General features: G+C 31.7%; 3 protein-coding genes across 3 annotated transcripts; 2 read left to right on the top strand and 1 right to left on the bottom strand.

Moving 5' to 3' along the window:
• The first annotated feature begins 8,506 nt into the window (after positions 1-8,506).
• Positions 8,507-10,152, top strand: LOC124849229 (protein GRAVITROPIC IN THE LIGHT 1-like). The gene has a single exon (XM_047327137.2). It carries the CDS (start codon positions 8,734-8,736, stop codon positions 10,048-10,050), a length of 1,317 nt encoding a protein of 438 aa, XP_047183093.1. The 5' UTR covers positions 8,507-8,733; the 3' UTR covers positions 10,051-10,152.
• Positions 10,153-16,115: 5,963 nt separating this feature from the next.
• Positions 16,116-17,491, top strand: LOC124849224 (transcription repressor OFP4-like). Its single transcript, XM_047327133.2, has one exon. The coding sequence runs from the start codon at positions 16,218-16,220 to the stop codon at positions 17,361-17,363; it is 1,146 nt and encodes a 381-aa protein (XP_047183089.1). The 5' UTR covers positions 16,116-16,217; the 3' UTR covers positions 17,364-17,491.
• A 4,161-nt stretch (positions 17,492-21,652) lies between these two features.
• LOC124849223 (putative serine/threonine-protein kinase WNK4) lies at positions 21,653-27,290 on the bottom strand. The gene is made up of 7 exons (XM_047327130.2): positions 26,431-27,290; positions 24,848-25,113; positions 24,344-24,567; positions 24,097-24,254; positions 23,704-24,007; positions 23,192-23,524; positions 21,653-22,313 (listed from the first exon to the last, which is right to left on the bottom strand). The coding sequence occupies exons 1-7, from the start codon at positions 26,512-26,514 to the stop codon at positions 21,850-21,852; spliced, it is 1,833 nt and encodes a 610-aa protein (XP_047183086.1). The 5' UTR covers positions 26,515-27,290; the 3' UTR covers positions 21,653-21,849.
• Between the last annotated feature and the right edge of the window lie 264 nt (positions 27,291-27,554).

Here is a 27,554-nt window from a genome sequence, read left to right on the forward strand (position 1 = left end):
CAATATGCAAAAGCTGCAGTATATTCAACATCTATGCCCTAATGATCCAAATATGAAAATCTAATATAAGTCTAAAGCATATAGTATTTGGGTATCGCAGCTTACTCAAGATACGAAAGTTATGCTAAAGTTGAAAGTATATCTATGAATTATTTTAACATAAACTTGCATTGTACAACACTTTTTAAATTTACAGGTCTCTCTCTTCTCTTATACTTTGTGTCTTTTTGGTTAAGGAAATCGAGAATGCTTTAGGTTGACGTTATGATATACATCAAACATTAGCTAGCTCTAGGATTCTGACAAAGCTCTTATGAAAGCAGTTTATTTCATGTCAGGTTGACAGTGTACCAAAGCTTCGCCTAGTTTGAATTAGGGCCACGGAAATGAGTATGGAGACAAAGAAGCAAAGGAGGTAAATCTAGAACATGACCCGCATGTTATGGTGTTGAATGGACAAGTAGAGCACTTTTAGCACAACACAAGCACAATAATACATACTGCAGGCTTTATATGTGTAAGTTGTTTTGTTATTGTGTGTGCACTGTTGTGCATGATGGAATTTGGTGAGAAGTAGAGCAAGAGATGAAGGAATCACGGATTTGGTGAAAAGGAAAGTGACCACCTTAGAGAGTTATAGGTTGTTCAGACGCTGTTGTTTTGATGCATGCTTCTTGAATGGCTGTCATAATATGCAAGATATGATGTCTCCAGCAGCTTCCTTCGAATCACATAGTTTGCATGGTGGGAATGTGATGGTGACATGTGCAGGCAACTGTGTCCTGATAAGGTTCTCATTCTCTCAATTATCCAGCTTGGAATAAATGCTGGCTGACACTTTTTATTCTTTCTTTGTTTTTTCCCTTACCCTTTTTCCTTAACTCATTTGAATTTGGTAGATGGATATATCTTTGCCTGATCTCTTTCTTTATCGTGTGCTATAGTTTTCCACGTTCGAGGAAAAGTATAATCCGCAAGACAGTGATGGATTCTCGTGCTTTATGCAGAAGTTCACGTGTGATCTATAATGACCTTTCTTTCTCACTAACTATCACTGAATTCTACTTCCCCGATAAAAAGAACTGACTCTTATTTCTGTTTGCTTAATCATGTCATAATAGAAACTTAATGTAATTGTTTTGTTTCGGGTTGGTTCATATCTAACACCATTAACTCAAACATTATAGGATGCTTACGTTAGTCGATGGAAATTGTTACTATCCATCTTGTTCACTTGCATGGGTATCCATGAGTTAAAACATTGAAGGGTAATGTTTAGTGGCAATTCTTAGGTAGTAATAAAGGTAACAAAGTTGCTTAAATCATTGAAATACATTAAAAATAAATGCCAGAAAAAGGAATTGAATTGCAATCACAGTTTACTACAATTAAAAAAAAAGTAAAGTTATCATAAGGTATAACATTTTTTTTTATAAATATAATTAACGAAAGTAATTAGAAGTGATCACAACTTTCAATTTATAAAATATCATTCATCATATTGACTCATTTCAATTGAACCAAAGTCATAATTTTGATTCAACATATTTATAAAAAAATCATCATTATGACTTCATCTTTTTAAAATTTTCAAAATGACCATTTTACATTTCATAAAACTGACTTTTGAAATATATGTTATGGAAACTTTCAAGGAAAAGTTTTCTAGAATAAAATATCTAGAACATAATTTTTGGAATAAATTTTCGAAATGTGTGAAATGCATTTCGGAACAAGCTTTCTCGAATAGAATTTTCGGAATAAATTTTCCATAACACATATAATGCCTTTCATTATGAGTTTTTTAAAATACCTCTTCATGAATTATATTTAGGAAAAAGTTTTCTGAAACACATGAAATGCAATTCAGAAAGAGCTTTCCAGAATGAGTTCTTCTATGCATTTTCTCTCTTCTTTTCCTTGCAACGTTCTTCCTCTCTTCTTCTTTCTCTGCAATGATGCAATAGCAACCACGACAACAACAAAAAATCATAATGGTGGTGTGGTGCAACGGAGAAGGAGGTCTAATCTTTTCCAGTTATGAAAGGAGTACAGTCAGTAATTATGGGGTGCAGGAAACAATAGCATCTGAAGAAACTCTTCTACCCAATAGGTGTTCCTAGAAAAGTTTTGGGCTTGCTATTTGTATTACCTATACGTGCTGAATTCATTCCTTTTTCTTCCTTCATACGTCAAATTGCCTCATTATTCTTAATTCGTCCCTCTTTTTAAAATACTTATCTTCACATGTTCTTCTTTTTCTCATTTTCAGTGTTCCCTTCCAAATAGAGATGAATGACCACGATTCCACCCTTATCAACATTAGAGTTGTATTAACCAATCAACCCATCTCTCCTAAACCTTTTTCTTTTCTTTTCCAAAAAATATAAACAAAGTATAATTATAAGAAAATTTTCTGAAAAATAATTTTATAACCAATTCCTAAAAGTACTTTAACTAAAATTACTATGCAAGAATCACTAGAAAAAAACATATTTTATAGTAATTATTTATACTTATTATAATTCATCATATATAAAAAGAGACAGTAATAAATAAGGTAATGTTTTTTATACCGATTGTAATTAAAGCCTAGAAATAATTAAAGCCTAGAAAGTGAATGTGATAACATTTTTGTAATAAATAAGAAAACTTTATATATTGGTTCTAATTATAATTGATATAAAAATTTGACGTGGTTACATTTTTGTAAAAACAAGAAACTTTTTATAACAGTTTTAATTATAATCAGTAGGTTTCCAATTCATCCATTATAGGGGTTTTCTATTTTCAATCCAAAATTACCCTTTCTTCTCCCTCTCGCTTCCATCCACAAATCAGAATCCTAGCTCCGTAGGAGACATTGCTACCACCACGTAAGAGAGACGTGTTGACTAAAGATCATCGCTTTCACCAATGTTGACTGTTGCGACCTAGATCGTCATTGTGGTTGTGCACTCTCCTTTCGAAACTGCGATGCACTAGCAACATTACCACCGACGATTGTTTCTCCCCTTCTTGTTGTCACGCCTGACCATCATTCACCCTCGTCGTCGCTGAAACTGTAACGTCCCGGCAACTCACAGGGACCGTTGACTGCCCCCACAGACCACCACCAGGCTTTCCAGTGTGCTTTGTCCTCACTCGCACACTTTCCGGGAAAACTTCCCAGAAGGTCACCCATCCCAGAATTACTCCAGGCTAAGCACGCTTAACCATGGAGTTCTTATGAGTCAGGCTACCGAAAAGTAAATGCATTTTGGTGATATGAGTAGTCAAATCAATTCCTTTAAGCTATCCTTCAACCGTATAGTCCCATACCTACACAGTCTCCAGATCCCTCTCATTCCGGTGTATGTTCGATTCATCCATGTACCCCTTCCACCCGAAGCTGCCAGGAGCCGCTCCTTGTCTGTGCCCCCTGCACCATGCTCCCTGCACCGGCGTCACTCCCCGCCCTCGTCAGTGCCCGGGTGTCACATGCCCACCAACTTCCGAATGGTTCGTCCTCGAACCACACCGTACTGGGAGAGGCTAGGCTCTGATACCATCTGTAACGTCCCGGCAACTCACAGGGACCGTTGACTGCCCCCACAGACCACCACCAGGCTTTCCAGTGTGCTTTGTCCTCACTCGCACACTTTCCGGGAAAACTTCCCAGAAGGTCACCCATCCCAGAATTACTCCAGGCTAAGCACGCTTAACCATGGAGTTCTTATGAGTCAGGCTACCGAAAAGTAAATGCATTTTGGTGATATGAGTAGTCAAATCAATTCCTTTAAGCTATCCTTCAACCGTATAGTCCCATACCTACACAGTCTCCAGATCCCTCTCATTCCGGTGTATGTTCGATTCATCCATGTACCCCTTCCACCCGAAGCTGCCAGGAGCCGCTCCTTGTCTGTGCCCCCTGCACCATGCTCCCTGCACCGGCGTCACTCCCCGCCCTCGTCAGTGCCCGGGTGTCACAGAAACTATTTGAATTTGGAACTTTTCTAGTCTGGTTTTTCATTTTTAGGTGACACATGTAGTGATGCTCAGTTTGCTTGCGGTTTCAGATTTGCAATGGAGAGAGACACAATTTGTAGCTACGTGTGGTTTTGCATCTTGGAAATCCAATCTACTTTGCAATGGAGATGTAACTTGGGGTCGCTATGGTTTGCGCAATCTGTAAAGGGAATGCTTGTGTTTGTTAGCACGTGATGCAGGTTCAACAATGTTGTTTCGTGATGACAAATCTTTGAAAGTACCTTCTTTAACGAGGAAAAAAGGAGTTTCGATGAGTTTGGCTAGTGAAAGAGGAAGATGAATTATGGTTGAATTTTTCTATACTAATTATATCTTTAACTAATATAAAAAATGATACTTTCGGCATTAGTTCTAAAACTGATATAAAAAGTTAATACTTTCTATACCCATACTTCTTTACCGTTCCAGAGCAAGTATAAAAAATCTTTTTTTAAAACAAGTATAAAAATGTTTTTCTAGTAAATTTTTAAAAAATTATTTTTCAAAACTTTACCGAAGAGTTTGGAATGGTACCCGGCATCAAGAATTTGGTGAAATGTTTTATTTGGACAAAAAAATTTAATAAATTGAAATGAAATTGAGGCAAAATTTGCATATTGAAAAAGTATAGAAAACTAGTAAATATGATTGAGAGTTCAACCAGAGTAAATTGTGAAGAATAGGGTTTCGGGTTTATACTTGTTTTTATAGTAAAAGTTAAAATTAGGAAAAGGTTGCATATACAGAAATTCAGGGGCGTGTAAATTGAAAAAACGTAGTTTATCATATCTCACGTGTTTCAGGCCTACGAAAATGCCCCTAAATGCCCAATATCTACGTTTGGAAATAAAAAGTAAGTAAATATCTTTTTACACCTCCTAATTGTTTTCTCCACCCTAATAATTTCCTTCTGTACCGAAGTCTCTACTTTGACCTTCCTGTTTATAAAAAAAAGATTATTTTTGTACTATGCAATTGAGAAATGATTTTATTTTTCACGAAAATGTTTTTAACTTACAATTAAGAAAGTCATTTTTTCATTAAAATAACTTTCGGATAGTATTATTGAGAAATGTTTTTTTGAGTTACATAATTTATGATCTTATTTTCTACGTAAAAAAATTTAAATTATGAAATTTAAAAATTACTTATAATTTCATAATTCATAAGTAATTGTTGAAGACGGAAAAAACTTTATATCCTATCAGTTACTGAATTTTAAAAATTCAACACGTGTATTTCCATATTTCGCAAATAATTTTCGAGAATAATTTACTTGCTTCCTATTTTAAAATTCCTTTTTAAAAATATTTTTATGTTTTCAAAAGTTTTCAATTTTATTCATAAAATCCTTAAACATTTTCAAATGTTTCATGTTTTAAGTAAAACTAAAAAATAATGTTGTAATTATTAAATGATTTTCAAAATGTCAAGTTACTTGATTTATCCGTTAGCTAGACACAAATCTAGTCAACTCAATGCCACCTTCCCTTGCAATACCCGATATATTTATGAAATAAGAGTCTACCTTCTTTTCCAACAAGAGAAAAGTGTGTTACAGGGAAGTAAACTTATTATGTGTCTCTTGTATCAAAGTTTAAATGTGTTAGTTGTATTTTTTTCTTTGTATAATTTGTTTGTGTTCCAATAGTTGAGTTTCTTTAATGTAACTTGGTTGTACGTGAGTGAATATATGATTTTGCATGTGGGTATTATTTGTTAACATACTTTTATGTTTAATCGGTGACGAATTATGGAATGCGTTTTTAGTTTTCTTAGTTTTTTACATTGTCCTTATTATTTCTTTTTGAGTTTGAGTTTATTCATATACCACCGCGTTCTCTTTCTATCACGGACATGATGGTGACTGATTTATTTGCCATTGACATTATTCTCACGTTTTTTTGTTGTCTACGTGGATAAAAAGACACATACTCGAGTATTGTCCATGTTTCATTACTTTTAAATATATATGAAGATGTTTTGTTATTGATATGATTTACACTCTCTCCCCTGAAATTATTCTGAGTGTGTGACCAAATATATATGACAATTTAAATCTAGAGTAATGAAACCATGACACACTTTGACATTCATTTGACACAGGCTACAAGGGTAAAATGGTCAAAAAAATGTAAACTTTTGTATTGTTTCAATAAAGAAGAGAATAAAAAGTAAGTAAGGATAATGTCAAATGAATGTTAAATATTTAGGTGTGTCAAAGAATCTTTAGTTTTAAATCTATTACATCTTTGGCATATTCGAAGAGTTAATGCCACGTTTGCAAGGTAATTATCTTACTTTTATATTGTATTTTGGTTAATAGTTTCATAAATTTAATTGTTCATGTACTTCCATAATAAAATGTTTCCATTAAATTATAATTTGATAATTTTGATAAATTATCATTATTAAAATGTTTCTAGTTGAATTAATGCTAAGTGATTACTTATATTAAAAACAAGGTATTTGAGTTGGGACAAATTTTTGTATTGGATCTCACACTAATGATGACATTCCTTTTCTTTTTTGTATTAGATTGGAAAATGACGAAAATTATAACCATTGCTGTATACGTTGTTCCAAACTTATATGTGTAAGTATTGTTATAAAACTTGTGTCTTTATATTTATATTACAAAGGTCTCTTATGTTGACCGAGTTCATCTCATTAAGATCATGTGGCCGAGCTCATATGGCTGGGCTCTCTAAGTTCATATGGCTGGAGTTTCGGTGGTCAACCTTGAAAAATATTTGTTCATGATTGTTTTGTTAGAATTTTACAACAAGTATGTCTTTTATTAAAGTATTTTTGCTAAATTGGTTTAGAGTGTAACATAATGTCAAAAAATTCACTATATTACATTCTTATTTTCTTTCTCTTTAGATTGGTGACATAATGATTTGCAATAACCTAACATGTAAATTTGTCTTTTATAGGTAACTATGTTTTCAATACACTCTCTTGCCTGTTTTTTTCTTTCATTTTCTAGCCAGAAATGATGATCTAAAATCAATATTTTTAAGCTTGGTCTCTCCTGGTATTCAAAACATCTACAATAGCCACGTAACATGACTATATTGGTCAACATTGACTTTTGTATCAGTTGGTTACTATAACCTACACAGAAGGTGTTTTGCATGGACTATTGGTATACTTAACAGAAAACATGATCAAATTAATGGTTCCGATCCAAGAAAGCACAACATCTACTAGACAATTTACTTGGCAAGATAGCACAAGGAAAAAATCTTTCGACTTGGATAAACATATCTTATAAGAAATGTGGAACAATTAATTGAATAATTGACACAAAGGCTAGCTCCTCAATTAACTAAAATAGTAAAAGCATAAGTAATTTATAATGAGACATGAATTTGAGCAACATGTTAATCCAAGAATTGAGTGAGGTTTCAAGAAAGTGGTCTAAGAACTTTTGCTTCACTATTGATGAAAATATTACAACCTTAAATTTTCTTAATCAATATTTAAAATTTTACATAAACAAGTAAGTTGTATCTGAAATCACTGTGGATAATAAGATGTTATACATTTCAATTATTCAAATATTATGAGTAGCATATTTTAAATTATTCCATATTATTTATTCAACCTTGATAAAAAAAAGTATCGTTGTCTAATGTTCTTAAACTAAATAATAGGGTGATTAGATTTTTGGAAATGATAAAGAAAATGTGTACTTATCCATATAAAATTTGTGATAAATAGTAAATAAATATTTTTAATAGAAACTTGTAAGAAATTGATTGGACTATTTAATTATTCGCTTATGAGAGATGCTGTATTATGATTTTTGAATGGTGAATACAGATTATTAACTAATAATTATAAATGAATTTTATTTCAAAATTAATTGATAAAAGAATATTAATCATTGAGTTTTTTTAATTTAACTTTATATATCTTTATATTTTTTTATGTAGATTTGTGAAATTGAAATCATTTTTAAAATTATATTTTGGTGCAACCCATTTATAATAGCTATTTAAAAAAATGATTTTATTTGTAATAATATTTTAATAAGTAATTCGATTTGAATTACATTTTAAAATTATTATTTTTATCTAAATTTATCTATTAAAAAATTATTTTTAAATGACTTTATTTAAAAATTTTAAAAATTAAAATATAAAAATATCTATGTTTTAACAGAAGAAATAACAAATAGACGTTACACTTAGCGATCTAATCCCTTGTCATTCCTAATAACTACAAAGAACAAGAAAGAAAAGGAGAATCTTAGTTTTGAAACACGAGAGATTCCCCGGTTCAGCTCTTATTTCCAAAAACAGCAACAATGTAATAATGACATTTAATCATTTTTGTCTCATCTCACAATGTTTCAGTACAGGACACTGACGCATTCACAAGTTTATGTTCTCAAAATAGAGAAACACATTCACAAGTTTCAGCCTTTCAATTGTCAGAGCTCAGAACTACCGATGCATCCCACATTACACTTTCATTACTCGTTAGATTTTGTCTATACATTGTTGCTTTTTGTTCTCAACCTCACTTATCTTTTCCCAAATCTTCCTTGGTTTCAATCTAACAATGTGTCTTTCTACAACATTAACTGTGACAGTTACTTTAGCAAATGTCTAATTAGTCCCTTCTACAGAAAAAATATATACTTAGTTGTTTGTTGAAACATGGATCATTGTCAGAAGTTATAGACGTGAATAGAAGGTTTGATGTTTGCTTATGATGGAATTTGCAAATACCCTGAAATCCAATTCAAATATGTCAGATACTGTTTGCAAGTTCTGTGCTTTGAAATCCATTGGGGTGTTACCCTCTCAAGTTCCCAATCTCCGTCACTTTCACAAGTCAATTTGCGTTGGTGCTTCTCCGAGTGAAGACAGAAATGTTGCAAATAAGGTCATTGAAATGGTTACAGGAGAGGGTTCTTGTTCTGGGGAGGAGATCATGAAGATATTTGACACTGTTTCAGCTCTGAAATCTGCATATCTTCAGCTTCAGCAAGCTCATATCCCTTATGATCCACAAAAGATTATTACCTCTTACCAAGGAGTAGATGCAGAACTTGAGAAGCTTTGCAAGTTCAAGCATGCATACAAGGAGAAGCGATATAGAAAAACCAAGTCTTATTCCAAGGCTTCGTGTTTTGACCTCTTGCAATCTGAAATTGGTCGCAAAGAAGCATTTTTCAGGAAGTTAAACTCTCTAAACAGTGTTAAAGACTCTCAGATTCTAAGGCTGCAGCAAGAACTCCAGGATTTGGAAATGGGGAATAAAAATCTGCGTAAGATGATCAAGAGGATAAGTCAGAAGAGAGAAGCAAGTGTTTTGAGTGCTGCTAAGTTCGAGGATTTCTTCAAGGCTGCTGCAAAGTCCATTCATGATTTTTCCAAACCATTAATTAGCTTGATTAAAGCTTCGGGTTGGGACTTAGATATGGCAGCAAAATGCATTGAGAATGCAGCTGTATATTCCAAAGGGTGTGACAAGAAATATGCTTTTGAGGCCTATATTGCACGGAGAATGTTTCATGGGGTTTCGTTAACATCTTATGATGTGAGCGATATTGTGAAGTTTGATGATCCAATTGATGCACTGATTGAGAATCCAAACTCAGATTTTTCAAAATTTTGTGGAACAAAGTACCTTCTAGTTGTTCATCCCACAATGGAAGAGTCATTCTTTGGAAATTTAGATCACCGAACCTTGATATTGGGTGGCAAGCACCCTAGAACTGAGTTCTATCAGTTATTCGCAAAAGTGGCAAAATGGGTTTGGGTTTTACTAGGTTCTGCAGTGTCAATAGATGCCAATGCAACCATGTTTTCTGTCAACAGAGAAAGCATGTTCTCTGGTTTATATATGGAATCTGTTGAGGAGGAAGGAAAGAATGCTGTTTTGTCAGACTTAGAAAGAGCCTCCTACAAAGTTCAGTTCATGGTTATGCCTGGCTTTAAAGTTGCAGAAGCATTGGTGAAGTCAAGAGTTTATATCTCAAAAACATGCTTAAAGCTAAATGGTGGTTCTTTTAACCGGTGATACTGTTTATGGACTAAAATTTTTGTACACGAGCTTTTTCTTTAGGTGGCATGATAACAAATACTACTAGTTTATGTTAGAACTTAGAACCTAAATCATGTAATCTTGTACCTCTTAAAACTCTTGATATATCTATCTATTAGTTTTTTTACTGTCTCCAGTGTTTAAATTTCTCTATGAATTGTATATGTATGTTTAGTAATAAGACAAACCAGAACGTTATCCATATGAGAATACCATGTTCTCAACCATTAGATGGAGAGCGAAGAAGGTGTTGGGCCTTAAGAGTGTTTGTTGAAACTTGAAACCAGTGTTGGTGTAACTCAAACCTTTTGAACATTTCTACTCCTTACCTTTTTTAAGGGAAAAAAGTTTATTCCTATGCTTTAAAACTTTGTAACTAAATTAAAACTTGTTAAATACAAAATACTTAATTTAACATTCTCAAATAATAATATGGTCCTAAACTATTTTAAAGTTTATAAAGGCTACAGTTAAACACACTTTATAAATTTATGAATTTAGTATATTTTTAATTCTTAAATGCAAAATTAGAATTTATTATTATCCCAAAATTTGATATGTTTTGCATTATCTCAAAATCGACTTTTGATATCCGTTATTTTCGATATTTAACGTCAAAAGATACTTTAATGTCTTAGCCAAAGATGTTAAATTGATGTTAGAATTAAAAAACTGACGTTGAAGGATGTTAGTCATAGAGGAGTCCAACATTAATTGACGACCAATAGCACAACACATGACGTTTAAATGACACCACCTCTAACAAAAAATGGGAAACATTTGATGTCGGTTATGGTATAATTTGACATTAAATGATGTTTTTTAGTGCACTAACAAATGTCAAATGCGACCTTTATTTTAAATATTTTTTTGGTTTTACAATTTTTCTAAACCTAAAAAACAAAAAACTTCTAGAGTAGTTTTGAATGTTTCTAGCACATATTCAAAACTAAAACTATGAACTAATCAAAACTAACACTAAAACTAAAGTTATCAAAAATAAAACTATCAAAATTAAACTAATCAAAGTCCTGAAGCAAAATACAATTGTTATTGTGGGTCTTAACTCCATTATTCCAAAATATATGTTGCTCACTCTTATCATATCTTCTTCATTGTGTTATTTGTTATAAGTGATACATTCTTGAAACACTGCAAAAATAACGCAACTTCATTATGTATGCATACTAGTGTAGTTTAATGTGATTTGTAATATGTGAAATATATACATTATTATCTCAACCTAATCATCTATAATTTCTGCTCGAATGATGGTTTTGATCCAAGACATGACATAATAGCCACATGTCCATGAATCTAGTTGCTTGTTATACTAAACTTGATAAAGAAAATAATCACATATCAAGGTCATAAATTGACATGCAAAATTTAATAACTTAAAGATCAATGAATTCCAACATTTAGATATAGTACTTGAATTTGATATGTTTTAGGCTTACCCACAACTCTAATTAAATTTGAAACACAGGCTAATATTAATATAACTAAGTATATGATATTGAAAAAAGTAGCACTTACATTTGTAAAATGGATTTCAAGTCAAGTTTCATCTTCTTGTGTAAGGAAAAAAACCATACAATTGTGCATTGTCTTGGTATGATGACCATTAGTTGCCAGTGTGTCCTATCATGAATCAAATAGTTATTTGATTAATTAAGTAAACCTTTAGAAAATATTGCATTTAGTAACACATACTCATCAATATATGGCACAAGGTACATCTCTCTTTTTTAATGAAACATCCATGTTTGCAAATATGTTTGCTTGTGATCAAGTGTATTTCTAGAAGGTTAAATGCTCCGAGGTTCAATAAATACATACATAAAAGCACGACCTTGGTCCACAATGATTGTGTCCATGTACATGTAACAAGAAAGTTAAGTATATATTAAAAAGTCACAATTCTAAGATTTAAATATGGAAGTCAATCTAAAATCTAACATGCATCATAGTTGAATTATTGAAATATTCATATCTTGCTCAACTAACTCATCCTATACCACATAATCAAGTTTGTGACATAAAGCACTTAATATGAAATATGGCTTTAGGTTTAAAGTTTGTGCTTACAATTTTTTCAGATATTAATTAAGCTGATTGTGATGTCATATGTCTGTCAGAGTTAGTTTGAGCAGCCTTCCATACCACGTACCTAGTAGGTGCAAGTATTAGGTTAGGGGACTCAAGTCCTAAAGTCTTTGCATGAGACTTTCTCATTCGTCTCTCTAATAATGCATAGCCACTTCGTGAGAATACGTGTGGTGCATCATTAATCTTTTGACTTTAATGGGCTATCATCCTTTTCTCCCATCACACCGTATAAATTTACAACTATAAATCACAAATGAATACCTCGTGTGGCTATAAACAAATTTAAGAAACAAACATGCCTATCCCCAGACTCTCTAGATAAAATGAGCTCTTCCAAAATGATTTTCACCAACATCATGTATCATGTCCTCTAAATGATCACTAATTCATTCATCTATATAATTTGTTCCTTCTGAGGTTATAGGCTTGTGTAGTACTTCTCCATACCAAGTCCAAACTATATAACTCCTCATTATACCGAAGATGAATAAACACATGTTGCCCAAGTCTTGATGTATTTGTTACGACAATGAACACAAGGACAAAAATATGTCATATTCATAGAGATTGTGTGTTCTTGAACATATTGCAAGAACTCATAAACTCTCTTTTCATACTCTTCACCGATGCGACATTCATTCATCCAACTTTGATCCATACTATATTTGTAACAAACTGTATCAATCTTGAATTTTTAACTCTCACAAGGTTAGACCTTACCTATTCGAAAAAAATATTTTTCATAATTTGCTAACACATAAGAAGTTTAACATCATTATTTTGATAAAGTTTTGACAGCATTTTGCATTGATCTCTAAAATACATGAAATGAAAGTGATTACTCATAACCACAATCAAGTATGCCCGGAGAACAATACAAAATGATCTCAACTAAAATTTTATCAAATTTATGCATAAACTTCAATGTACATTTTATAGCATATTATGAAAAATAATTATTCTGAATTGTCTAATCGAACAATTCGAGATTTAATAGAAACGATTATAAGAATCATTTATACTAAATCTCAAACGAAAACTAAGGTTCACTCAGTGTTTAACTATCATTATAACGTAAGCCAATTGACTATCTTACGTTTAGGTGTTTTCAGGAAACGTTTTTTAATGATTTAAAAACCATTAGACGTCGGTCACTTGACTATCTTACGTCTAGTGGGTTATGACGTCAACGTATTGACTTTCTCACATCAAACTCTTCATTCCTTTCCCAACTGAATTTTTTAAATGTTTAAAAAGAATATAATGTCATTTCCTAGACTATTCGATGTCATATGATACAGAACATGTGTTTTCAGTTAAGTTTTTTAATAATCTAAAAATCATTTGACGTTGGCACCCCATAAAACATACGTCTAAAGTGTATATGGCATCGGCTATGTGGATGGTCCGATGTCCAATTGTTCATTTTATTTACAAAATTGTCACTTATATTTTTTATGTCGACTTTTTTCTGAGCTAAAGTTGAATGTTAGACATTAAAGTCCATTTCACATCAATGTTGATTCTCAAACTTTAAAAATGAATAAATGTAATCTTTAATTCAAAGATATTGATTTTTTTACACGTTTTTCAAATTGACATTTAAGTTTAAATGTGTTAAATTATATAATAGTATTTCAAATTGACATTTAAGTTTAAATGTGTTAAATTATATAAAATGCTCAAATGTTAATCTATAACATATTTAAAAGGTTAACATTATTAGATTAAAAATACTATATTAATTTATTTTTAAAATTTGAAGAACAAAATATATTAAAATTTGATACTAAAATAAATTCCAATTTTACCTAAAAATTTATGTATTTAATAATTTTCAAATAGTTACAAATTCAATTAAATTTTATTCTAGGTTAAAATAAAACTTTACTTCTTTTTATATGAAATTTTGGTTTCAATTTATGTTCTCAATTTCTTGCCAGTGTTTTTTTTCTTCTCAGATTTGTATAGACTTTTCGAGAATTTTTTTCATTTGTTGTATATGGGTTTGCTTTTGTTAGGTCTTTTTGTCTTTGTTTTTTTTTTGTTTTTTTCTGTAATAAAATTTTCATGATGCGATGACAGATACATAATAAGTATTATAAAAAAAGAAAAAGCAAATAAAAGGAATGCAATTGTTTAAGACATGTTTATGGATAAAAAGGCAAATTAAGTAATGATTCCTAAAGCCAGGAATTAGGGAATAAATGAAATCAGCATTGGCCAGTGTTTGCTAAATTCATTATTACATGTTTAATTTTGAATGCATGCATAGTCCAAACAAAGCGTGGAGAACCTGATTATGACTTTCAATCCTTCAACTACCAACAAAATGTTCGTAATCACAACACCTCATAAATGTTCAAAAAATATCTTAATTATTTAGTCTCCTTTAATTTTAAATTTAATATTAAATAATCAGAATGAAAGTTAGAATATTATCTGAATATAAACATCTATTTAATTCGTACCGATAAAAAAAATAAACGGGTAAAATTATGTAATATTTAAAAAAAAATTACGATATAACGTAAATGGATTAAATGTTTAAAAAGTGTTAGTCACTTTTAAAATAATGAGATATGAAATTGATGAAACTAAAATGATAAATGAAATTAAAAAAAAAACTTAAAAAGAAATTCAAAAGTAGTGATGGACGGTAATCATGTTGCTTTTAGGATATTTAAAGTGACTTCAACCTACAAGCTACTTAGACGCCTATGCTCCATATAAGCTTTTAGCATGCAGCTTTTTAACATTATATTATTAACACATTGATGTATTTAACTTAGTAAAATCTACAATAAATTACACCAAATGCATTAAAGGATCACAATAAAAAAAAATTAAATATGTTTTTATCCTTTAACTTTAAGTGAAATTTGAAATTAATCTCTCCTCAAAACTTTGGCCTAATTTAGTTCCCAAATTTTAGAAAATGTGTGAATTTAGTCCTTTTAAATCAATTTTGTTAGATTTATTTGATGTTTCAAGTGCGTTTCATGATAGCATTTGAGTTATTTACACCATTTGACACATTTTTGCTTTAATATTAACTGAAAAATGCGTTTAAAATAAAATTAATAAAATTAAGTTAAAAAGACTAAATTCATAATTTGTTGGGGACTAAATTAGTCCAAAGTTTCAACGAGGAACTAAATCTATTTTTCAATGAAAGTTAAGGAAAAAAAACATATTCAAACCTAAAAAAAATAAAATGCTAGATTTTTATAAATAAAAAACTATTTTTATGTGTAAATATGTGATTTTTTTAAAATTAAATTCTAATATTTAATCACCAAATATATAGATAGACAGAAAAATATCTAAACTAATGCTATACATAACAGGAAGTCAATAGTCCTAGTTTACTTTGGATTCCAGGTTAAAGTTAATTTAAATTTATATATTTTTTAATCTTTTAAATGATAAAATGGTGAAAGGAGTTTCATATTCAAACAGGGAATATCTGGAATGGAGATTCTGAATATGTTATCTCAACTTAAAGTGAAATCCATTTAGACATGAGCTGTTAGATTGATGGTTAATTCTTAAACAATGAGCTGGTTTTGTTTATCATTCTTTTGTAAATTTCTATGCAGAAATTAAGATTCCAAATATCTTTAGGCATCACCTTTGCATAAAACGAATAAAGTTTAGGAAAGGTTTGTTCTGGGCAGAATCTTCTTGTTTTACCATGGATTTTGTAACTGAGATGAACGTAGTAGATATGAAGAAAAAAAGCAAAAGCTAAATGCTGTTGTAATCTACAGACCAACATAGATCTGTGCATGTTTGCTGGAAGAAATGATGAGAAAAAGTAACTCGGTGGACATACCTGGTCCCCTTGCTTTTATTTTGGAACTTTTCTTATGCAGTGGACCACCAACTTTATTTTTTTCCTATTATAAACCATGTTTTCTTCTTCTCTAATCTTTCATTTCTCATGAAGTTGAACAATTCTGAGGTATCACAATAAAGAAACAGTGAGAGAAGAGAGAAGGCAAGGCTGTGCTTGTTGCATATCCTTGATGGGTAATAACAGGTTCAGATTGTCTGATATGATGCCAAATGCATGGTTCTATAAGCTCAAAGATATGAGCAAATCAAGGAAGAAAAATGGCCCTCATGTTACGAAGAACAAAGTTACCTCACCAACAACCTCCCAAAGGTCACAACCGAGATACTCTCATTGTTTCTCCATTGAACCGAACATAGCTGGTAAGTTATACAACTCTCCTATTTACACTAAGCACTCAGACAACATATTCATTGATTCACCAAGAAGATCATCTAAAAGAAAAACCAAGAGAAAAACCATTTATAAGCCTTCTCCCACAGTTGTCTCTTCACCAGTCATAGAAAGTTTTAGTTCTCATTCCACAAATTGGATTAAGCCAAATCCACCTCACTCTTCTGACTATTACCTCTCCTCCTCCCAGAGTTCTTATGAATCAAACTTCCATGAATATGTTTCATCTGAGTCTGAGTGTGACAAGTTCACTATTCCTGACCTGCTTAATGGAGTAGCCTCTGAATGCAGTTGTAGAATTAGCTCTTCCACCAATGACATCATCATTGACATGAAAAATGAACCACTCACTGGAAATTCTCAAAATCTTGATGGGTTTGACACAATTTCACAATTAGGCCTTCCTCCAATATTGACAAAGCCAGTGAAGTTTGATGATAAGGTCATTGAAACCATTGAGTTGAGAAGATCAACTAAATTTGATGAGGTAAATTCTCATCAATCTCAAGCTGTTAAAGTTAGCAAAGAGGAAAGCAGTAGAACTAAGAGAGACAGAAAAACCAGTCCAATATCTAGAATTTCCTCTGCTAATTCTACTGGTATAAGACTTAGAGTCAATTCTCCCAAACTTGCAAGCAAGAAAGTTCAAGCCTATTCAAGAAGGAGTGTTTCATCCAAAGCAGGCAAGGCCTCAGTGGATACAGGGTTTCCAGAGGGATTTGCTGTTGTTAAGTCCTCACTTGATCCACAAAGAGACTTCAGGGAATCAATGGTGGAGATGATAGTGGAGAACAATATCCGAGCATCAAAAGATTTGGAGAACTTGCTTGCATGCTATCTTTCACTGAATTCAAGGGAATACCATGATCTCATTGTCAAAGCATTTGAGCAAATTTGGTATGACATGACTCTACTTGGAATGTAAAGATTTTAGAATTATCCAATGCATGTGTATAGTCTTGTAAGTAACACTTCTCTGGACCAACTTTTGTTCTGAACTCTCATATAATGCTGTATCAATCTTTCACAAATTAAAAAATGTAGTTGCCAAAAGGAATTTGAGTTCAAGAGTGTGCTATCAGCTCACTTACTTCACAACTAGCTATGGATGAATTGTGATTGATAACATCATAAAAGCACCAGTTTGTGATCCATTCTCTACCCATATGTCATGATGAGCAACAATCTGCTAACAAAAATAAATAAATAAATAAATATACTTTCTGAATGGCCCTGCCACTTCCTTATGTGGGTTTTGTTGTTCTAGTTGCTTGTGTTCATCTATCATGTCAAATTCCAATCAGATGTCCTTTGAAGACTTGATTGTGTCTATATTAAAGTCTTTTTAAATTACTAGTTGCAAAAGAAAAAAAAAAGGTAAAAGAAAAGAAAACAGTCATCTTTCTTGTATCCCTCACAGTGTCCGAAAAGTTGGTGCAATTAGACAAATGTTACTTCTGCAAAATAAATAGCAGAATTTACTTAGAATTAACATGACCAAGTGTTCCTTCAGAAAATAAAGAAATTAACAACCAAAGAAACAGATTTTTATTCTAATCACTATTTTTCAAGAATTTCCCCTTAACTAGTCCGTTTGTGAATGTTTGCTGTCAAATGATGAGATTTATTACCAGTGTTCCTGTAAGAACACAACACCAGAAAAAACATCAAACATATTTCTTCTTTTATAGTAACTTACTAACAATCCTCAAAGGTATGAAACTTTGAATAGTACATCATCACTAGCCCTTGGCCAACTAAAAACACTATGCTGGATTGGTAGTTTGGTACCAGTAGCCTTAACTCTTTTCCTAGTCAACCCTAGTAGACTCAAATATTTACCACAAATACATGTGCAAGTATAGGTAGTTCCTAAAAAATGTAACTGATCAAAACTTTACCATATTGGGAGAACTGAATAGGTCCCATTAATTCATTACAAATGTAACTGATCAGAACTTTACCATATTGTAAATTTCTTCATCTTTTGGTTCAATTTTTGGAATGCAAGTTATATATTTGCTGAACTATTTAGATTTTTTTTGGGATAAATATGTGGAATATTTGGAATCAATATGTGGGCAAGAAGATAACATGTTGATGGCATTGTTTGTGGTGGGGAACAGAGAATAAAGATGAATCTGTGACATTTACATTTATCTATGAATCTACTATTCATCTGTCACGTATTGATGGATAATAACTTTATACTTGAACATGATAACAATTATTAGTTACTTTATACACTACAGAAGTCTCATTTCACTAACTAAATGAATCACAAACAATCTAAAAGAACTTAAGAAGCAATATTAACAGAGGTGAAAACATTGTCTTATGAACCCCTGAAGTAGTCGCTTCCAACACCGACACTCCTTTGATATCCGTATGTAACATTGACACAAGAAGGATGTTGTTCTTTTATACACACATGCCGACACTATGGATTTTTCTTCTTCTTAATTTTAGTTGTGAACTTTAAGATTGTGTAAATCATGTTGACGATGAGAAAAACTGTAGTTTAGATAAAACTTTGTCAACTCACTTAAACTGTTTCAATCACAGTGAGAAAGGTAACTACAACTTAGAAGCATAATCATATTATCAATTACGTTTTGTTTTAGTACTGATAACGTTAGTCATGAAAATCAGAGCCAATGGAGAAAAATGGAAGATGTAAAAACTGTAAACATGGGTTGAGTTGTGTAGAAATGGGAAGTGTTGAAGCAAATAAAGGGAAAAAAAAGGAAGAAAAGTTAATGCAGCAGAAGATGAGGACCACAAAATCATGACAACACAGGCTGTAGTAGAAATAATCAAAGGTGTGGGAGGACCACATTAGAGTGAGCAAAAAAGTCCACTTAGCCAACTAGACAGTGTTATAAGGTGAAAAATGTATCATAATTGCACATTTCATCACTCTCTTTAATTTACTTTTCTTTGCTAAAAGTTGATCAGTCTCTTTACACACACCCTAATGTTTGAGGTCATGTTTCTTTCAAAAATCCAGTAGAGACAGAAAGTTTGGATTTTAGATGGCCTCAAATTTTAGTGTTGTGGGACAAGTTCATGACTAGTCAACATAGAAAAAGTTGCATTCAACCCCAACCTCAAATAGAAAATTTGTTCACTTCCTAGCCTACTCCAACATGTGTTCAACTGAAATTATTAAACTTCATCAACAAGGGATTTGTGTGTCATAATTTTAGTTTAGCATGAATGTCAATTATAGCCAAAATAGTATGTTGTTGCATGTAGCAAATGAGTCATTCCACAGCTTTCATGATAAGGATTCACTGGTGTAAATGGGTCCATTGCTATAAATCTCATTTTACTATTAGTGAATTCTTGGAGTAGATCAAAAGGGTCAAATTTTTATGGTATTTCTTGGATTCAATATTAAGTAATTGGCTTAATTTTGGAAGTGTACCTTGAGTTAGCAATTATATCACATCCAAATTCAATAAGCCAATGATGAATTCATATGCTTTATGATGTTGTTGTCTTTGAAAAAAGCTTAATACTTGCTTCTTCTTAACCAAACAGTATCGTACATGATAAAGCTATTTACAAATAATTCAGTAGAAAAAAAAACAAAAAACATAAAATTTTAGTTGTTAAAATTAATTTATATTGAAGATAAAGTTAAATTCAGAAAATTTTTCTTCGTTTATCTTCATTTTTTTATAATTTTTCCGCTAAAAAAAATGTCTTTTATCTGTTTTTATAAGAATTAAACACACAATCCCTGTTACGATTTGTTGACAGATAGAGAGAAACAGTTTTCAAATCATTTAAATATTTACAATTTTATTTATTATGAAACGATTCGCGTCAATATATATGCCAGTCTACTTTAGATAAAGTCGATTATTATTTTCATCAAATATGAATATGATACTCTTTTTTCATTTTCAATTGACATATTTTTATTATTTTTTTTTTGTTTTTTCCTTTCTTTTATAACTTCATTAATACTCTCTTTCTAAAACAGAGAGTAAAGTAAAAACAAAATATATGTTTAGTGCCTATTAATAAAAAATTTAAACTAATAAATTTTCTCAAATATTTATTAAACATTTTAAAATGAAAATTATAAAAAAAAAAACAAAAGATAAAGTTTCCTTCCTATTAAATGATATGCTCCAGGTTAAATACTGATAAAAACACATGGAATACATGTTTTTACATTTTTTATGATAATACAAATTAATAAAATTATTATTATTATGGTTATCATTATAATAAAAAAATTAAAACATTTTTTGTAATTTTATTATAAATAGTTTTTATTTATTTTATAATAAAATAGTTAAATTTAAAATAAATGGTCAAATAAAATAACAAATAAAATTTTTAAAATAATTATTTTAGTTTGAAAAAGCATTTATTTAGGGAATAAATTTTAAAAATATATGTAGATAAAAAAAAAGAAATATATATATCTATATCACTTTTTAACAAGTCTTCCTTGAACATGAAATATCATCTCAATAATTAAATGTATGTTATTTCATTTTAAATAATAAAGAATAAATTAAAATGGATTAATTTATTTATAGGCACTAAATGTGCATTTAATTTACTAAAATAAGTTATTAGTAAATTATATTACAACTTAATTGATTATAAAGATGATTTAATTGATTATATCAACTAACTGAAGATTTTAGCAAACATATTTAATCAACTTAACAGTTTGAGTTTTGTAACTTTTTCTTCTTCTTCTTGAAATAATAAATTAAATAGTATGGCAAATTGTTTCTTGGTGTTTTGATAGGTGAAAATGAGTTGAATATAAAGTCAATAAATAGTTATTTGTATATTGGTTAAGATTCAATCACACACTAAAGTATATAAATAACTAATTGTATATTGTTTAAGATTCAATCATACATTGTAAGTAAAGTTTACGTGTGAAATTAGTAATTAGGAAAATAAGTTAATGCACAATCATCTCATGTAATTAACATCTTATTTGAGAGTAATTGTCTCGTGTTTGCCATGATGGCTAATTTATTATTTAGTTTGCCTTGGGAAATTTTCTTGATTGTTTGTTTATAATTAGAGACATCTTTTTATAGTTTATGATGCGTTTGAAATCTCTACTATTTTTGTTGTTTTTTTAAAATACTTTTAAATGAATATTTTTTATTAATATTTGTTAGTAAAGTGAGATGCAGATTTGTTAGTAATTTTTACAATACAAAACAATTTCCAAATAGTTTATATTCATTATATTATTTACAAGTTATATTAACAAATTCATAATTTAACTTCTTGAAATTACCATATTTTGTGGATGTTTGTAGCCATCATTCCAACAGACTCTATATCATTTGCTCTTATCCATGACACAGAATTTATCCATATTTTCTTATTTGATTTGAAAGCTGAAGACAGAGTCACTTTCAAATTTTTTTTTCTCTCAAGTTTTTTCCCTTCGTACTTGAAGAGTTCACATCGAAAGCAGCACATGCTGGATTTGAAATTTTGTTTGTAACCTGATAAGGTGTCACAAATCCAATATTTTCCACAGCTCCAACTGTCTTGAATCTTCTTTTGTTTATCTCTTCAACCAGTGATCTGTGCAGTAGCTGGCTTCTCGTATCAATTAATGACTTGTTCCTAGTTAGTCTGCGATTGTCTATCATCCTGTTACTTTTGCCAGTAGAAGGTGTTTGTGGTCCTGCCAGAATTTTGTGGTCTTCATTAGGGTGAAATCTAGTACACATGTGACTCTTTATGATGAGGTCTTTATCTTTTCTTCTAGAACCCTTATGATGTTCCTCCTCCTCATCCATTGAACACATGTTTGAGTTCGAACATATCCCATGTGGAGAGCATATTGAACTTCCATCATCAACTATATCACCTGCAAATAATAGTACACCAAGGTTACCACAGAAACTAGAATTAGTTAAAAACAGTATGGTTCATTTCCTCAATGTCATTGTTCTAAAATACACTATATTTTCATCAGGACTTCCTAAGTAATTCATGCCCACCATAAAACTTAACTAAGATATCATGGTTCCCTTTTCAATTACGTGAAAGATTTCATGACACCAAGCCTACAGTCTTGCTTTTGCTCCTTCCCAAAGTGAAGTTTCTAACAACTCATTGCTATTTAAGTCCCCAGAGATAAAAATGTTAGGAATCCAAGTATGAATTGAAAGTCTCACATTGAGTAGTTTAGTGGTATAAAAGAAAAACAAGATCCATAAACATTAAGTTTTAAGATTTTATGTTGGAAGTGGTGCCGGATCTCTTATATGGACAACTCATATCTCAGAGTTGGAAGTCTCATTGAATGGTTGAGTGGTATATAAGAAAAAAAAGGACCCATAAACATTGAGCTTCAAGGTTTTATGTTGGAATTGGTGTTAGGTCTCTTATATGGACAACTTATATCTCAGGGGTGGTCAATCTATCCATTTTATCCTTGGAAATTTGAGTGAATAACTGCAAGTAAAGAAAAAAAACTCTAGTTTTCATTGTTTATTACATGAATCTTGTGAAAAGTATAAAGTAATATAATTCATTTAGGTACACTAGATCAGTGGATCAAGATTGAATCACACAAATGAATTTCACACTACATTCAACTCCAAATCATGTTAGATTTGTAGGTCCTTTTCAATTATATGTTGCTCAAATTGATTATTTCTATTCAATGTTTGACTTCCTATTCACACTTGCACACTTCACAAGTAGCTATTGTTGTAGGGGGTAGGGACAATGGAGACATACCATTGAGCCAATGATATCCATTCAGTAAGTCATCCACTCTGTTGACTGAGCCTAGTATTGATTCTAGGGATGATGAGCAAGAAGAAATAGAGTGGAAATGATGCTGAGGATCTTCATTGTCCTTGTCATCATTATAACTGTGTGTATGGCAGCTCTCTGGACAGTTACTATTCCTCCATTTCGGCAGCAGCACAGATATCTCTCCTTCAATCATACGTGCAATATCAGATGGCTCCAAATCTGTGATTTCCAACTCTTTCACCATCTCTATTGCAACATCAACAGGGGTGTCTGTGTAAATGTCAAAGGGAAAGTATACATTCCTACAGGAACCTGTGAAAATTGTACAAGATTTTATCATTACTTCAATTAAGCGATCAAGTTCATTTACCAAACAAAAGTAAATGTTAAGGTGAAAGTGTGCTTGCAGACATGTATTTAAACAAGCTCAGAATAGATTTTTCTCTATAACGAATGAAAGAGGATATCAAGAGTCAAGTAAATATCGATACCATCCTTCTCAGAAATTTTCACTTTGAGAAAGATAGTGTCATCTTGTGAATTCAGCTTCCCAGTTATTGACATTTTAGTCATTGGTAAATCATCACTCAGTTGAAGTTTTTCCATTTCGCTGTAATTTAGAAACGGCTTCTGAATTCTAATATTTGCCATGGATGATTCATCATTAGACAAAAGAAATGGATCATGCAACAATTCTTTTGCAGATGGTCTCTCTGCTGCAGCTATTAGACATTTGCCAATAAACTTTTGTGCTTCTGTGTCTTCAATCCTGAAAAACGATGCTGGTAGCTTCCCCTGAGCATAAGCCAGAAAAGTTGCGTATATATAAAATCCTACATATCTCTACTGACATTTTCAAACCTTAAACCACGATGAGAACTTACTGATGTTACTTTTTTGTATATCTGTGCAGGGTTAGTACATTCACTGTATGGATAATCAGATGTAAGCATTTCCAAAACACACATGCCAAATGAGTACACATCAACTAGTTCATTGTATTCTTCCTCATACAATTCTGGTGCCATGAACTCGGGAGTGCCTAGGACAGTGGAAAAAATTCAACACAACAATTGAAGAGTTTCAGCAGTCAATATTTTCAACATTTATTGGCAGGAAAGAGATAAATACCTATAACACTGTGAGCTGGTTGGGAACCATGGAGAATTGCTGCTAGACCCAGGTCACCAATTTTCACTTGTCCAAGATGGCCATTGACAAATATATTGTCACATTTGAGGTCCCTATGAATTACTGGAGGATCATGTTCATGCAGATAAACAAGACCCTGTAAGATTTGCCGAGCCCAACTCTTTATTGCTCTCAGACCTATGTGCTTATATTTCTTCCGGTATCTGCATAAGTCACAAACTAATCAGTTATAGTACTTTTTATAGTGATTTAAAGGTTAATTCTGCAATCATGCATGGATATCATGTAAAGTTAAAATAATTCAAGTAATCTAACAATACTAAATGTGCTGGTCATGAAACTACATATCCCTATCATATGGAGTTTAATATATAGTATTCCATCGATGTACACATTAACATAGAATGATTCTGAACACCATCATACTAAAATGTGAAGATTAAACGAAAGGAGGAATGTGATTTTAGTCAGAAAGGAAGTTACTCTCTTAGAGTCCCTGAAGTAAACATTTCTGTGATGAAGTTGAAGGTCTTATTGTTGACATCAATCCAAGAGGTGTAGAATCTCATGATGGATTGGTGCTTGAGGGTGCTGAGGAGATGAACCTCTAAATAAAGCCTCTCCAAGTCCTCTGGTTTTCGAAATGCATCATTCAGTTTGACCTGACTCCATGCAACCTCTGTTCCAAGAACCTCATCAATTGCTTTATACACTGTCTTCATTGCCCCTTTTCCTAAAATATCTCCAACCTAATCACATAAAAACACCTTTTTTTACATCAAATCATCTTTGTGATGGTATCCAAATTTCCATAAGACTTGAAGTAAAGAATTAACAGAAATTCTATGCATAGCTCCTTGAAATAGAATTTAGAAATTGTTTAGACTTGGCTCAAACCAGGAAAAGGAGAAAATAAATTACTGTTGAAATGATGATCTCAGTCAACACCACATAGTTTTACAGCATAACGTCCATGACATCACTGCTTATAAATCTTGCAAATATCAAAAGAAAATTTAAATACTTCCTTTTTCAGTAATTAATGCATATATAAGTCCCACTTTTAAAATTCCAGTCCTACATAGTCCCATATATCCACAATTTTTGGTAATTCAATATCTGTTATATCACATTTGCAATATATTTTCACAATTATGATAAATTCAGATGATATTAAAGGGAAGTGAGTGATCAATTTTTTTTTAAGATAGCATTCCACAAGCCTATCCCTTTTTTAAGAAATCTACAAACGGATATGGTTTATTCTAGATTCATTTTCAATTGTTAATTTGTCTGCCTCAAGTAAAGGATTGGTGCAAAACAATCCCAGTAATTTAAGCCGGGAATATTTGATGCAGAAATCAAATTTCTTAGGATGACAATGCTTTCACTTGCACACATTCAAAAACAATCATTTGCATATTGAATTTACACAAATATCCTTCCTTAAATGCCACAAATCTGCTGTAAATGGGTAAGCATGCAGTGAACGATGGCTATTTAAAGTAGACTCACACTACACGTACAAATATCCTGTAAAGTTATTCAACCACTCAAACAGATTGCCCAAAAGTAATAGAAGTTCAACTCCAGAGGATTCTGCTATGAAAATTGAGACAAAATAATGAGTCATAAGAAATAACAAGCTTGACAAATTTATACGCAGGACCTTAGTCGCTTTTGATACTATTTCCTAATCAGAATTTATAGTTTTTATACAGATAGGTGAAACTTAAATTCTATTTAGAAAACAATAACAAAAGCATCTAAGTTTTGTCCTGAGATGTCTAATCATTTGGCATTTGATTACCCACGTTATTTTTTGAATCAGTTCTTTCCATCAGCTATCTAAGATTTCACTAAAATCTAGTAACACAGTATCACAGCTCAGTGAGCTCACTAGAGACAAAGAAATACCAGGAAGTTGTTTCCCCTTTTATACACACAAAAAAAGTACCTTTTTAACATTCAAATAACAAAAAATCAATCCAATTTCGAACAAGATTAAAATATTCGCAACATATTTGCAAATGAAAAGCCACAAAATTATATGATTCAGAACTTACCCGAGCATATCTACCATTTGGGTCGGTTTCAATGTAACGAGGCTCAGCTTTGCGATCATCTCTATACCCTTTATTGGAATACATGTTGAATTCTTAACTATACACTCCAACTAAGTAACTAAACTAACAATCACCAAAACTTCGAAAGCTATTGTCTGCAGACAACAACTTCAGTGCAAAGAAAGTTGAAAAGCCAAGAACAAAAAACAAACAAAAAAGCGGTTCGTTCTATTCTCCAAGGTACTTGCAGAATCCTAAATCCGAGGTTTCCCCTCGTGGTAAACGTGGGAGAAGACCCCAAAAAACAGCCAAAAAAGCCTCGAGTGATCAACACACTGCATTATCCTACCCATTTTCACACCAACCGCGCATGTCAAGGGATCATAGTCCTTAGCAACCATTTGATTAAGTTTGCTCGTTCGTTTTGAAAACAGAAAAGTGCAGAGAGAGATAGAGAGAGGGAGTGGAGCTGCAAGATTTGACAAGATAAGACAGGTGAGAAGAAGGGAATAAACTGATAATAATTTTCCTATGAAACCGACATGTTCCTGTCACTGCCCTTCGTGTGTCAAAAAATTTGAAGGCGCATAAGATACTCGTGGCTTTTGGTAAGGGTCAGTTTAGGCCATTCACAGGGACCATTCACAAGTGGAAGTGGTTATGAGAAACAGTACACGGAACTTGAAGAATCTATGGCAAAACTTTTGTGTAACCATTTGAGAACGTCAGTGGAAAAGAAAGTAAAGAGAAAACAAAACCCAGAAAGGGAAACAGAAGAAGAAAGTTGGGAGAGATAAAAAGAATTGAACTTGGAAACAGTGGAGAAGATTGAGAAAGAGAATTCAGAACAGAGTGAAACTAGAATGTGTGGGGGGTATGTATATCAGGTGGTGGTGATAGTGTGGGCCAGGGTGTGGACCCCAGTTTGAGATGAGGTGGCAACGTTTTAGGCTTGGTGATTGTGTCATGTGTTTTGGAATTTGAAGGATGACGAGGTTGACTTTGGGTTGTCTTGTTTCGTGATACTGTTTTTCGTTTTGTCTTCTTTTGGTGTGGATAATCTTTGATATTTTTCTATGCTTATCCTGATCTTTGACCTTTATTTACGTTGTCTATGGAAATTT

The sequence above is a fragment of the Vigna umbellata genome, chromosome 5, assembly GCF_029865625.1.
Source record: "Vigna umbellata cultivar VRB3 chromosome 5, Vumbellata_1.0, whole genome shotgun sequence".
Taxonomy (NCBI): domain Eukaryota; kingdom Viridiplantae; phylum Streptophyta; class Magnoliopsida; order Fabales; family Fabaceae; genus Vigna; species Vigna umbellata.

Excerpts from the sequence above, each read along its gene's own strand:
- LOC124849224 (XM_047327133.2), top strand. The coding sequence starts at position 16,218 with ATGGGTAATAACAGGTTCAGATTGTCTGATATGATGCCAAATGCATGG.
- LOC124849223 (XM_047327130.2), bottom strand. The coding sequence starts at position 26,514 with ATGTATTCCAATAAAGGGTATAGAGATGATCGCAAAGCTGAGCCTCGT. Across the intron at positions 24,255-24,343 it reads ACCAGCTCACAGTGTTATAG|GCACTCCCGAGTTCATGGCA; the intron begins GTATTTATCTCT and ends CCACTGTCCTAG. Across the intron at positions 22,314-23,191 it reads TGGATATCATTGGCTCAATG|GTGATATAGTTGATGATGGA; the intron begins GTATGTCTCCAT and ends TATTATTTGCAG.
- LOC124849229 (XM_047327137.2), top strand. The coding sequence starts at position 8,734 with ATGATGGAATTTGCAAATACCCTGAAATCCAATTCAAATATGTCAGAT.